Here is a 15,130-nt window from a genome sequence, read left to right as displayed (position 1 = left end):
AAATATTTTTCACATTCCTTATATCGAAAGATTATTGTTTTTATTTAATATTCCTTCCAATGCTTCAAGTCGATGGATGGAATTTTTTCTGTGTCACTGCAGCTACACAGCGGATTGTATTGACTTTTTGTTTCGAAAGCTTTGCTTTGAATTTCTTGGATATCATCGGTGTTTTCACAAATCAGTCTTGCAATGGATGACTTTTTGAGCTCTCGTAATTGGGCTGAAAAAAAATTCGTAAGTATATCTAATTATGTAATGTGAGTATAGTATATTATATCTGCCATTGATTGAACTAGGTTTCCTTATCTAGGTAAATGGATGTCGCCTGATATAGTATCGATTTCGAGATGTTTCATTCAAACAACCAAATTTAATGGTAAAGAAGAAATGGGATGAGTCGAATAAACTCTGATGAATTAATATATTTACATACAATTTATAGAAATAAGAAATTCACAAAAAAATTGGTCCTGAATTTAATTTAATTTTTGCTCTCCTGAAAAAAGTATTGATTTTAGACGTAATTACATATTACCTACCTTTTCCTTTTGCACACAGATGTTATAATAATTGAAAGTTACCATTTCTGTCCTAAATAGGATAATATAGGTAACGACAGTGTTAAGGTATCTTTTGAAGGATTTTTGAAGTTATACTTCTTTTGGCGCGTTTGGGAAATCAGATCAGAGTGTATTTTTCGCGTGCGACATGTAACACATAATTTATTTTTTCACACGAAAAAAACGCATTCCATTGGATTCGAACCACCGATTGTTCTGTTATCAGCCTTAACACTGTCGATACCTATATTATCCTATTTAGGACAGAAATGGTTTCTTTTTTTTTACTAGGATTGCTGGTTAGTCAAGTACTCATTGTGTTGAGTTTATGGTGTAGATCCAGATCGCATAAATATTGAAAAAAAATAACCTGAATTTTACCCAGCTAGCTAGATTCGAATAATTGATACACCGACCAAAAGTTTAACGCTTTAACCTGTTCTGAATAGTGCTGAGCAAAAATAGTATTGATACATATTGTGTGTCAAACTTTAATCTATCAAATCAGGAACATGGTCAATTGGTGATAATGCTGGCAATGTGAAATTTAATTAGTATTGTCTGAAACTTAATCCATGATTGCTATGGTAGCATTTGCAAAACTAAACTAAATTCACAATGCCTTTAACTATATGAAAAGAATCCATACCTGCTGTGAATGAATGAGACATATCGCCGATGTTATAAAAATGCCTATCGCCGATCCGTGTCCTGTAAAACTGTTCAGCGACGATGCACTGGAAGGTAGGACCGAGGAGTGAACCGTAGATATCATTCTCCATTATCCCGCCGACAAATAGGTCTATGTCATCGACAGAATTGTACAGTTTCTGTAGGGCTTCAATTCTCTAAAAAATACAAATTAATATTTAAAATACGTTGATTAATGATTCAACAAAATTTCGCATTTATAATTTGGACAATGTGTCACCAGAAGAAGTGACTAGTTATATATGAATGCAAATATAGATTAAAGTCTTCAAATTTTGATAAACACAAATGGATAAGTTGGGAAGATGTTACACATGATTTCCCTTCATCACCTACCCACACATATCCACACTCGTCCCTGAACAATTACACGAACAGCTGATTCCCAAGCATATACAAAAAAACTATTAAAAACACTCATCGTGACATTCGAGAAAATTATTAATCACATGAAATGACAACATAATAATAATAATTTCTAGGTAAGCACCTATTGTTAATACTTTGATTCAAGCCAGTATTAACATAATGGGATAATACATAGTTGTTGGTTAATTTCGTCATGATTAGGTATGGCAAGGGTGGCTTAATTAGTAAAGCATATTGGCAGGAATCCAATGGATGTGGATTAGAGTTCCTCTCTGTAGCAATATGTTTCTACTAGGCTTGTTTATGAGGTGTTCCAAATTATGTATATTCAATATCAAATGCTACGTTCTTAGATCTTGTGACTTATTTATTGAATAAACAATTTTTTTTTGTAATCAATTTTCTGTTATTCAAGCCAACATGAGAAAAAGCCTTCTGTCTTACCATGACAATATACTAAATGCTTAGTAATTCAGGCATTATTAATAGAAGTTCCGGCAGACTGGAGTAGCTCTCTCTTTACAACTGACACAAATGGAGACACTCTCATTGGAAGTTTTCTTGAAAAGTCTAATCAGTGAATGTATTAACAAGAAAAAGTTTAAGAATCACACTTACCTCATTGGAGATTTCACCTGATAAATCTTGAAAGGAGTTTGCCTTTTTCAAACCACATACAGATCTAAAATATAAAATATTGATGACAGTTTAATAATTTATTAATAGTTTAGTTAAATATAATTGGACACCCTAACTGAAATTCAATATATCTGCTCATTATTTCTGGCTTTGACTACCTCAGCATAATTTTTCCTTATTTATGGAAACTACCTGCGGTGTACCTAGTAGTGATAGATTGTCTGCATCATAAGCATTGTGTTGCAGATTCAAATCCTGCACCTAGAAAATTCTTAGCAATTCTCACCCTGGCTGCAGCAGCCACAATAAGAAAACGATATTTGGCTGCCTAGTGCGTTCGCTTGAATACATTTTAATACAAATACGAAATCATGTTGGCTGCTGCAGCACTAGTGCCTAGTGCCTAGTGCGCGGCTAGCCTAAAGTAAAAATAGCCACTTAACCCTTAAATGCATGGTGTTTCATTTCTGCAATGAAGTACGTTAATCTTTTATATAATTTTATGTGTGATTAAAAAAATTGATTGATTATTATTCTTGCTTGATCAAATTTAATGTTTTATAAACGTTTAATGTTTATAACGTTAATGTTTAATTAACAGTGGCACATGTGAATAAAAACAGTAACTATTTTATAAGCATACTTTAACCACTACTCAGGGAACTGTAGATTTTTAAATCAAATTTCATTCTCACAAATAAATATAATGAATATAGTTTGTTGCTGAAAGGCAAGATTGTGTAATGAAGGATTCAAATAATCCTTCATGGAAATCCAGAAACTATTATATCAAATGCAAATCACAAATTTAATGTTCTACAGTTTCTACAGTCTATGACAGAATATTCTCTTGTATTGCGTACCAAATCGCAGTACGAAATTTCTCTGACTGTTTTGATAAAGAAATTCGGTCTTTTCAACACAGAACAAACGAATGCTGTGGGCCTGCTAAAGAGGTAAAGATGGAGCGATATGGTGGAGAGAGAAGGTGTGTCAAGATATAAACCTATGCCGGAGGCACGGTACTCCAGTAATTCCACCAATATTACAAAATTTCACTATATTATATAGTGATATAATTTAAGTTTTAATCAGGAGAGAAAAACTTAAATTATTGTACTTGTCGATGGCGCCTTGATGTTTTCATTTGATGATAGTAGGTATTTCTTCACATTCATACATTTAGACTACTTCTTGTAAAGGTTTGTTTCGATATTTTCAAATTATGACAATTCTATTTTATCAAATTTATACTCACCGAAAAGTATTATAAGATGCCAGACCATGGTCTCTTCCTCTTTGTATATCTATCGCAGCCAAATCGAGTCCCCAGTCATTTGAAGATTTAAATAGAAGGTTCGTAACCTCGCTAGTAAAACTTGCGTCAGCTTCCATAGCTGGCTGAGAGATGGCACCTTGAATTAATTGATCCAATGCATTTGGGTACTGCTCTACGATGTGCGGTTTTAAGTAGTGATCGCTTAACCTGCAAAAATATTTTTATTGTCAAAATGTTGCCAGTGTGCTGTTGGTCAATATTTATATGTCACGTTATTATTTGAATATAGACCATATGAGACATCATAAGTAGTGTTAAATTATATTAAGACGCCATCCATAGGCTGAAACCGTGTGCCATACTAAACTTATGATTTCTCTTCATGAAAATATATTTTTACTAAGTTTGTAAGTGTAAGAGTATGGTATAAACATAAATGGAAACGCTCAGATGCTTATAATATACTTTGTGAAAAAATCATAAGTTTAGTATGGCACACGGTTCAAACCCACATTCGGTTTCAATCTATGGATGGCCTTTATAAATAATTATTATTCTGTCTTCCTTATGCTGTGGAATCGATGCTTACCTTGGGTGTAGTACAATGACATCTTGCTTTGATAATTTTCGGCTAGATGGTATTAGCTTTTTTCACCCAAAATCAATTAGTCAATTACACACATTTTAATACAATCTATATAGGTAAGTTATTCATTTATAAGATTATTTAGTATATTGTCACTGGTGATTTAAAATACACACATATCTCTTGCTATAAGACATAAGTGATAAGGTAATGAATGAATGAATGAATCTATCTTATTTGTGAATTGTATTATACTAAATTGCTTATAATTAAAAAATATTTTGGAAGGTAAACGGTAAATAATTGTTTTATAAGGAACCTTCACCACTGTTGTGTGGGGCATATTAATTTCAAAATACAACATTATAATGATAATTACTCTATGGTTCTTCAATAGGTTTATATCATTTGGAAAGATTTATATTATCACCTGAATCGTCGTTCCTCATGGCCGTGTGAGGAACACATGGTGAAATCTCCTGGTACAAGTGTGTGAAAGAATCTAAATGCTGCAGTGGCAAATGAGTTTATCACTCCGGGATTCAGATCGGGATTGTAGTCAAAAGAAAAAAGTCCGGACGGAGAGATGGCGTGGCGTTGGACATAGGTTTTACCTAGAAATTATTACAAGTATATGAATGAAGGATAGAAATGGGATTTGATAAAATTGGGAAAAAAAATATTAAGTTCAATAAAACAGGTGGGTGCTGCTCATTTTAGTACCCGAGGCAGCGAACAAGCATATAATTCCAAAGAAGTAATGGAGTCGCTGTTTAGACGGAGATATTTATTTACTAGGGAACATCCCATTCTATGTTTTTCAGGTTGGTGTCAGTGTCATAATATGCATAAAACATTTCTACAGAAATGTAATTCTTTATAATTATGACACTCAAAGGGTGCGAGGAATTGGCCGGAGACATAAAGCTATACAATTTCCAGGGGGATTTTTTACCATGAATTTGTTAGTGGAGGATAGCGAAAACATCGCCTGTGGTGCAGTTTTAAATCTATTATAAATCTAATCTAAAATCTAAAACAATAAAAGAAAATGATATGCCCTCACCTATCCTGAAATATCTCCATTTCGTTAGTTTTAAATGGAGAGATTTTCTAAATAGGTATGTAGTAAAAAACTCAGAATTTTTAGAAATTGTTAAAATATGACACATATTATGTTTTCTAGTTTATTTTCCATAAAAATCATCAAGTAGGGACCGTCCCTATTAACTCCAAATGTAGTTCACGTCCTTTTTTGTTACCAGCACAAACTATTGAACCCTATGGATAAATTTATATTTCAACGTTTTACTCTACTTCAATGAAATATATTTCTTACCGATTAACAATGGCAGCCACTCGTAGTATGTGATGTGTTGTATCTGAGCAATCAGGATTCGACGAGCTTCCGTGAAGAGTCTCTCATCAGTCCAGTGAGGATTGTAGCTCATCAAGAGATCAGCTAACCGATTATGTTCTCGAGCCAGGATTGTTTGCAGTGATACCAGTATGGGAGATTGATTTACGCGAGCATCACCTTAAAAAATTTCACACAGTCCAAATTACATCAAACATAACTAATTGAGAGGCTTTGGATTAAAAGGATACACACGAAATGAATGAGTTTACATGGTTGACACAGGTGACATGGTTATTATGTATTTGAATGTGACAATAATATTGGACCAATGGTATGATATGAACAGGTGCGTTTTTATTGTACTATAGTCTGGACTTGGTGTAAATATTGTATGTCCATAAAGTGCATGGAAAAATATTGTTCGTCTAAATAATGTTCATATTTGAGTACATACATAACATATTACATTATGTTCTCAAATAGGTACATTATTTGGAAGAACAATTTTTTTACATACGTTTTATGGACATACAATATATATTTCTGTATAGAAAAACTTCATCTATCTGCATACTAACCCATCAACATGGTTTTTCATACCTGTTTGATAGCATGGACAGTGGGTTGATATCCTGGGACAGTCGCAGGTGGCTGACGAGTTCTGAACTGTTGGAAGATAGCCGTCTGCAGTCAACCGCAAGAGACCACCACGATATGCTCGTAGCCAGCTGGATAATGAAGAGCGGGTTCCATAGACCGATGACGCATCAAGGAATCCTGATACTGCATTGAGCTATATTTAAATATGTAATTAAATCAGTTTTTTATATAACAACACTTCATAGCGATTTTAGACTGTTTCTAGTTTGTTTGATTTGGTGAGTATAGAAAAGTAATGTCAGCATGTTGTTGACGTGCTTATTTCAATAATTGTGAATTTAGCTAGTTACGTAATTTTTCATATAGGTACGTACACAATGATGAATATTTTGATTATATCTGGATATGCAAAGCATTTATAGTGCCTGTAACATGGTTATTTAATATGTTTCAATCATTAGCCCGGTCTCACATACAAAATCGTCTCGACTGCAACATGGCAATATATCAAAACTGCCAGCAATGTTGTAAATCTCTTCCGCACACACAGCCGGGACAGTGACGTGACATGAATGGCTAACTGCAAAGAGCAATATCTGCACAAGCGCTACTGTAACATTTTGCTATTCTACACGAGTCCCGTATCAAGTGAAATTTGTTGCAAGCGACAGCAGATGTTTTTTTTCAACCAAAATATTGCACCAACAGTATATTAAGTTAGATAATTTGTGTTTTTTGAATGAAAACAAAATCACATCGACGTATTGCAGTTGAGACGAGTTTGTATGTGCAACTAGGCTTAGTTTTACTAATATTTTTTGCAGGTACTTTCATTTGTATACAAAAAGGAAAATATACAAGATGATTTTGTCAACAACTCTGTTTGCCCTATTCTGTGTGTAGATTGTAAAAATAAAACTATATAGATAATAATATACTGAAAACTACCTGCTCTGCTGGACCAAGCGTGCCTTCAGGGTTGGGCGCAGTCATTGACCGAACATAGTTGAGACAGCGGACGTTGTGTTTGGAGTAAAATGGGTCATCGTGACTCACAGCAATTGGGGCACAGGCCCAATGGCGATCGGTGCCTTGCAATTCTCTCGACCCGTCAGAGGAACAACATTGGATACCGCTGGAAACTGACTAACAATCTTAATCGAAAATAATTATTTTTGGTTTAATCCACTCCCATAAGATAAAATAACAATACTTACAGTAAAAACAAAACAATGATTCAGTTCAACGATTGTATGCCTTCAAATACGTACGAATGCCTACGAGTACGTGCTCATCGGCTGGCAGGTGTTTAGTACGGCTTCCATCCGCACGCACACCATCGACCAACCGATTCATTGTTTTGTTTTTACTGTACATAAGTATTCTAATTAAATGATATACGAACATAATAGTGAACGTTTGTTTATTTTAAAATTATTATTTATTATTAATATTATCTTTTTAATGTTTTTGGATACATATCGACTGTAGAAAGGAAAAAGGGCGTAACCCTCAGTTTTTTCAAAATAGGTTTTAACATTGTACACGACTAAATACACTTGTCCAAAGGATGTAAGCTGTGAATACTGATTTATTATCTAAATTTAGCTAACAATTTAAAAAAAGAAGGAAGTGAGTGAGAAAAACGACTTAACCCTCATTTCAGTTGGTTTTTTTAAATTAACTCAATAATGATTAGCAGATTAAGGATATAAAAACAAAATTATTAGTTATCATACACTTCAAGGTTATGTTTATTTTGTATTTTAATGTTGTCCGAAAACCATAACAAAAACGTTTATGTGCCTCCTGTAAAATTTGATTTGACGTGTGGGTTATGCCATTTTTCCTTTCCACAGTCGATATTTATTATTTAAAACATTTTAAAATGTAAATTCTGAAAAAAATGTCTCAAATTTCTCTCTATGTCAATAGGTATATAGCAGTGGATCCTAAAGATGACAAAGATATAATCGGTAGGTACCTATCTGGTTGCGCCAAATTGCGGTGGCTGTAATCCTCACTTTCCACCTCCCTCAAATCCCAGTATTATTGTCACAAGACCAGACAATTAGCAATTACGGGTCATGAGAGACCGTGATTCAAATAACAGTTAGTTAGCTCGAATGACAATCAAGTAAGCGGTCGTGCTGCGGGCTCCTGATAGCGGCCGTCGTTAACTACCGAGTGAGTCAAAAGTATCTGTTTGACCTTCGTTGCACTAAGTCTGTTACGATTTGAGTGAACGTCACGTCCATCAATCGTACACCCTATCATAATCATTCATCAACCCCATATTATATTATCATCCATAAATTGTGTACCGTCAAGTGCCGCGCACCGGGTAGCCCAACAAACAATACCGCGCGAGTGAAAGTGCAACCAGACCACGGAGCCATCATAAATGTCAGTGCCTGGCATTCTGTTAAATCGCCCCCACCCCTAGATCCGGAGGTTATTGTGCCGCAGAGGTGAACACGAGCTTTTATATATATTTTTTTACGAAAACAGTTTATTCCATGTAGACAATTATAATAAATACATTTTTCTGTCGGCACATCGGCTTTTCGATCCAATAATCGTTAATTGAAAATTTGAAATTTGCATACATTTCGATACACCATTATCACAAACTAAGATTATATGAGGTAATATTAGGTTGGGGTAGGTTAGATTAGGTTAGGTTTGGTTTAGTCTAAAAAGAAAGTTGTAAAATCTCATGTCCACCTCTGCGGCACATTTACCGATCCGGAATCCATATCATCCTTAAAATTACAGTCCACTTGCGAAAAGCGCCACTACTATCTTAATATATTAAATAATCGAAAGAATTCTAATTTTGTATAAAATTTTGACTCGGGTTGTGCCCATAGAGGCCTTTAGGGTTGTCCCGTTGGTTAGAATTATCAAGTTTCAGCTTAAACGGCCACACTATTGGTAATACAAATTGATTATTTGATGAAATGATTGTTTTCTTACCACCTTGCTCCATTACCCTGAGAGTCAAATCATGGGCGACAAACTGGCCCCAATTGCTGGCGATAGCGGTGAGGACAAAGCTTGTGGTGGGCCTATCCGGAAACAGCTTGGTTGACAGGAGTCGAGGAGATGGCAATGGATCTCCATTCTTCGAGACTGGCATCGAGTATATTCCTTAATAATAATAAATAAACATTGAAATTATTACTTACTATTTTTATTGTGATAATAACGTATATTATGTGGCAAGTGAATATGTTTATTTATGGTCCAGCGTCACAGATAATGGCGGATGCGAAGGTGACATCAAAAGAGGAATAAACAGGGGAAAAATATTTTGACGAAATCTAAATAATTGTTAAATATTAGGAACTTTTTATGCCGCCATTTTATTATTTAGATGCGTGCCTCAACAGAAAAATGCCTAAAGAATTGAAAATAAATTGGTAGGTACCTAATTCCAACATCATTAAATTTCTTTGCCACTCCTTGTTAAAGTGTGTTTGTTAGAATTATGTCGGACGACCAGCGTATCTATTATATACACAAGACTGCTTTCGGCCGCTACGGCAGCTTTCTAGGGTAGGTTTGTATCGAAGTATTAGCACTTATTGTAACAATTAGAACCTTCGAATTCAAAATTATCAATCACGGCAGCCCTCAGTGATTGAAGACTGAAGTTAGGAATAAGGGTCCGACATCGTGGCCGACCTTCCCTAACCCTGTTACAAAAGCGATCTACGCGCTGCAGGTTTCACATGGAGGGAGGTGCGAGACGTGGTGATGGACAGAAGGAAGTGGCGTGACCTTGTGCTTGCACTATTCCCCAATACTAGAGCGTGACCGGTTGAAGTTAGTAAGCAAGTGACATTATATAAATATAAATGTACAGCTAAATAAGCCTGACCTGAGACTTGGTAATAAAAAAAACCTCACATATTATATTATATGCTTTGAAAAAGCATACAAGGCTGCTATCATCGGCTATTGAGGGTAGTTTTATTATTTATGTATTGAGGCGGTTAGTTGTTACAATAACTTAACCATCTGAACTGATTTGAGTTACCTCATCTCCACCCGCCATGTACATATATGCAGTAGCGGTTTGTGCACAGCCGCCTTCCATGACGCTATAAACGTGTCAGAATGAAAAGATTTTAGTGCCACACTTTCTTGCCCCGAAGCGATGCTGCACGGGACTAAAAAGTGCTTTAACATTTAACAGCACCTTGGTGTTAACTTTTAGAGCGAGACAGACAGTTTTGACAGCTTAGACGGCTAACTTATTGTAACAATTATAATACCCCAATACATAAATTTGGTAAACTGCCCTCGATAGCCGCCGATAGCAGCCTTGTGTATAGAATATAATAGATGTCTGTGTATACGTCTCAAATTACGAACTATTTTTTCAGTGAGTACTTCGAATGCAACCGCTATTATCATTTGTTTAGTTTTATCTTTCATCAACTTCAAAATAATGTCTAGAGCAGAATATACAATAGTCATGTAAAATTATATTATATTATGATATTTTACCATCGGCGTAATTCGTAGGTGCAACCCTCGTGAATGTTGTGAAGGCAGCTCCCCAGCTTGGGTGCGCTTGATTGTTGCAATATCCATCTAAGGGTGGTCCAGACGATGACCCCAGACACGATTCGATCGTGAAGTATGCTGAACCAGGAGTCTTGAAGCCGCGCGCTTTCAGGTATGCCATGAATGTGTTTGGCGTCATACTGCCACTGCAATGAAAATAATAATATAAAGCCGGCGCTCCATTGGCACGCAAGTCAGACGATTTACAGTCTTCGGACTTTTTTTTCGCGTGGAGCACTCCAGGTCTGCGGACTTTTTAATCCGCAGACCAGGCTCGTTGGATTTCAAACATGTTTGATATTTTTGCCATACTTCGTCAGTCGATCACTATGTAAATTCGATTTTACATTAATACGCAATCATTCGGACCGAAAAAAAATCTGTAGGTAATTGTTTTAAACATTTTCATTGATTAATTTGTTAATTTACACATTAGAAAATGAGAGATTTACCAATTATTTTTTATTTATGAAATTCATAAAAGAAATCGTAAAACTTGTGTTGTTTTCACTGCTAGGTATATTATTTTATGCAAGTCTACATATAAATAGCACAAAATTATAGGATTATCGGAAAACATTACGAGAATCGTAACTTTTCCCTTTTGACAGCTCGACTTTTTTATTCATTCGTTGATCAGTAGCAAAGCATAGACAAATCGGACGATTTATTGTCCTCGGACTTTTGGCTCGCCAATGGAGCGCTGGCATAATATAGAGATACATCAATTATTTAATTTAAAGCGACTCTAGGTTCATAGTTTATTCTTTATAATATGCTATGTAATTATTTTAAGTTAGTGTTTTAATTAATCGATACGTATCGTAGAATGAATATCTAAAAACATTAGAACGAAAAATAAATATATTTTTAAATATAATGATGAAACTCACAAATTATAAAAACCGTTGGTTTTTACAGCGCTCGAAATGGAAAATTTTACGAACTGGAGCGCTCGATAATTTTATGAAAATATTAACGTTGTTATCTAATTGAATATGTACTTATTTTATAAAAATAAGTCTGTTAGATTTTTATTATGTGACATATCTAGCTCAGGCGGTCAAATTAATATTTCCACGAGATGGAGCGATAATTTTGGAGATTTTATGAACCGGAATGGCGCTTCGGTGCGTTCCGGTCCATTTCGAGCCATGGGTTTTATTGAATATTTTATCATTAAAACGTAGTTTAATAAGACCTCTCAAAAGCCATTTTTTGAATAGTTCGTAGTATTATTGTAGTTATTTTAAATTTAATTAAAAATTACAAGATAAAAAGAACTTTTTATATACCACGTTTTTAAATTCTGTTGAATTATATAAACTTGACAATTTTATGTATAAATAAATACTTAAAATTTTTTTTTGATGAATTATCCTATCAATTTGATAGAAAATTATCAAATGCGTAATAAAGATAGCAATTATAAGAAATTTTCAAACATTATTTAATTGAATAACATAAGTGAGATTTTTAAAACTTGTAATTGATATGAAGGAAAAACAAACAAACAAAAAACAAGAAAGCGAGTTAATTCGTTAGCCGTTACGCAAAAGTGCAAGCATTGAATTCGATCGAAGCGCCACCTTGCGGATTTTTTCCGAACTAACTTTCCATACAAAACAGAATTAACTGAAAATGAATTCAATTCTGCTTAAAGACGGCTAAAAGTATTAAAATAATGCATTGTCATCGTGTTCTGGTATATTCTAAAAGTTTTAAATGTCTATGTAGTCGGGAAGTTAGTGAAAAATCGATTGCAAGATTTGTACTGGACAAACAAGAAAACGAGCTAATAAAAACGTGGTAAAAAATGAACTTACCTATCTAAAAACATAAAAATTTATATAACCAGAAATCCTTGATTATCTTTGATTTAATTAAGGCTCACTATAGTCTGATCGTGAAACGAAACTTTAAATTTCGATCGTAGTGCTGGTTATTGTACATACTTCAAGTGCAATATGGTAAATTGTTAGTAGAAAATGATGATTGTATCATATTAAAATAAATGGTAATAAATACGTTGATTGAACGAAACACACAATCGACAGTCTTCATTTAGGCACTGCGAACAGGTTACCGTATTGCATCCGAAAATAATCAATAAATTACTAGCACTATCATCGTAACTTGAAATTCAGTGCCCCGACCTGACTTTATAGTCGATTTAATTATTTTTATTCTTTCTTTATACTACGATTAAAAAGTAAGTTATCGGTAAATGTGGTAAAATTTATTAAATTGTATCTTTTGTATTCTGCCGCTAGACGGCTTTAGTAACATAACATTCCTCCATATTATCAATTTTTGTTTGTCGTTAGTATATAGTTGAAATGTTTGAATTAACAAAATTGGTCTTAATTTTAAATATAAACACATATGGAGTAGTCAAATTTGTTAGTTACAAAAAAATAGCTACGGACATCATAATTTTACCTAGCTGTCATTTTGTTTTGCAATATCTTTGTTCCCAGCAGCATGGCCCTGGATCTCGTGCCGGCAGACTTAGCTTCAATATCCACATTGGAAGTGAAGAAATGATGCATGCCGAGGGTAGGGAATTCTTCCGTATGTCTCAAAGTGATGTCAGGATTCGTTACAGTCTTTGCTAGGCGATGACCTTGCCGGATGCAGAGGTTCACGTCTGATTGGGTGATCGATGCTCCATCTATGTTAGATAGCATTACAAAAAGGTAATTAAACATTGGGGAAGCGTAAGGTTAGGTTAGTTTAGGCTGGCATTCTCGATTCGGTATTTCAGTTCAATGGCATTATCATAGTCAGTGGCGCACCCAGGGGGGGGGGGGGGGGCAAGGGGCCCTGGCACCCCCCAAAATTATCAGAATGATTTTAGACACCCAATCCCTAATGGAACTGTCAAAAAATTCTCGGTGTCCATCCGAATTCCGAAGTGGTGTAGGTAATGGCTGACAGGGCTCTAGCCTGGGGGCCCGGGCTGTGGGGGGCCCGGCGTGTCGGATTGACCAGATAAGTGAGATAAACACACATCATGCATTAGCTTTAATAATAAAAAAGTCGCCTGCGGCGCTATTATACTTCATAACCATGAACATGTTCAATTATGTAATTGTGCAATATATTTTTTGATTATTATGTGTCGATACTCGATAGCTCCATTATTAAAGTAAATGCATTAAAAATCGCCAATATTTCACTGTATGAGTACCCTTAATTTGAACTAAAACACAATTTGAAAAACGTTAATGTAGTGTTTCACACTGCCTTTAATGTTCGCGGTAGGTAGGGGGCCCGCCAAATATCCTATCCTGAGGGCCCGTTTCAGGATGTGGGGACCATGGTATAGGTACACCGAGTGCAATAGACAAAAGGGCGATAAACGAGAAATTAGGGTGTGAAGAAGAAAAAGATCCTATGGGACTAATTTACATTATCCTCCTTGGGCCCCCCCCAATATTAAATCCTGGGTGCGCCACTGATCATAGTTGTCATCCTGAGTATAATTTACTTATACAATGGAATTCGCTCTCTCTTAGGGCCTCAATTAATGCTGCTTATCCATGTCATGGAAATCCACACATCGTAGCAACTGCCCAATCTGTACACCGCACAACACATAATCCACCGTGTTGTTCATATATAGAGTTGGGTTTCGGGAATTCTCGAGAAATTTTCGGGATTTTCCATCCTGAATCTCGAGAATGGAAATTTTTAACATTTCGGGAAATCCCGGATCTCGAGAATCTTTTCTCGGGATTTCTTTATTATCAAATATTAATTGAAAAAAGATTTTCTATATGGAAAAAGTGGACAGAAAACAGAAAATTCAAGGACTGATCGGGGAATTTAACACAATTAAGCCAACGTCGAATCAAACTGAGCACAATTTTTGTAACATTATGGAATTTTGTGTCTCAAAAACATACGCGATTGACAGTCTGTGTTTTTTGAAATCCTATTTTAATAAGTAATGTTTTAAATTATTTTTGTTTTCCTACTTTTATTTTTTTGTCTTCTTACATAAATAAAAAAATCATATTTTTTTGGAATTTGTCTGTTTTTACACAGATTTTAGGATATTTACATTTTTTTTCGATTTTTCGATCGAAATTTCCCGATTTCTCGAGATTTTTTTATGGAAATCCCGAATCTCGAGAATTCAAAATTTCATCATTTCGGGAAATCCCGAATCTCGAGATTGAGATTTTCTCGGGAAATTCCCAACTCTACTCATACAAAGTGCAACTGTAGAAAGGTGAAAAAGGTGAGGTTTGGAGACTACTAGTCTAATCCTCTATAAGCCCAGTCGCACATAAAATATGCAATAACCAAAATCAAAACGCCCACGGTGGCCGCGCGGCTTAAGCGTTGGACTATCACGCCGTGGGTCTCAGGTTTGAATCCTGGGTCTGCCAAGTACACATATTGTTTTTCAATTTGTGTGTGAGTCAGGGTTTGGA

The 15,130-nt window shown here is 35.0% G+C and overlaps 1 protein-coding gene across 1 annotated transcript; it reads right to left on the bottom strand.

Annotated features, from left to right (window-relative positions):
• Window positions 1-11: 11 nt before the first annotated feature.
• LOC147073311 (salivary peroxidase/catechol oxidase-like) lies at window positions 12-13,375 on the bottom strand. Its single transcript, XM_085945631.1, has 11 exons — window positions 13,128-13,375; window positions 10,626-10,831; window positions 9,087-9,260; window positions 7,056-7,249; window positions 6,108-6,300; window positions 5,487-5,684; window positions 4,578-4,761; window positions 3,541-3,768; window positions 2,262-2,325; window positions 1,213-1,411; window positions 12-223 (listed from the first exon to the last, which is right to left on the bottom strand). The coding sequence occupies exons 1-11, from the start codon at window positions 13,373-13,375 to the stop codon at window positions 45-47; spliced, it is 2,067 nt and encodes a 688-aa protein (XP_085801757.1). The 3' UTR covers window positions 12-44.
• Window positions 13,376-15,130: the final 1,755 nt, after the last annotated feature.

This window comes from Rhyacophila brunnea, unplaced genomic scaffold (assembly GCF_057557595.1).
Source record: "Rhyacophila brunnea isolate RB1 unplaced genomic scaffold, BYU_Rbru_1.0 scaffold_18, whole genome shotgun sequence".
In the NCBI taxonomy this organism is placed as follows: Eukaryota; Metazoa; Arthropoda; class Insecta; order Trichoptera; family Rhyacophilidae; genus Rhyacophila; species Rhyacophila brunnea.
This window is presented reverse-complemented; position numbering and strand designations above follow the sequence as displayed.

What these genes read in the sequence shown, in the direction of transcription:
- LOC147073311 (XM_085945631.1), bottom strand. Translation starts at nt 13,375, where the DNA reads ATGCTATCTAACATAGATGGAGCATCGATCACCCAATCAGACGTGAAC. An exon ending in CGCTTGGTCCAGCAGAGCAG is followed by an intron (nt 6,301 to 7,055) that starts GTAGTTTTCAGT and finishes ATTTAAATATAG; the next exon opens with CTCAATGCAGTATCAGGATT. An exon ending in CATGAGGAACGACGATTCAG is followed by an intron (nt 3,769 to 4,577) that starts GTGATAATATAA and finishes ATATTTTTGCAG; the next exon opens with GTTAAGCGATCACTACTTAA.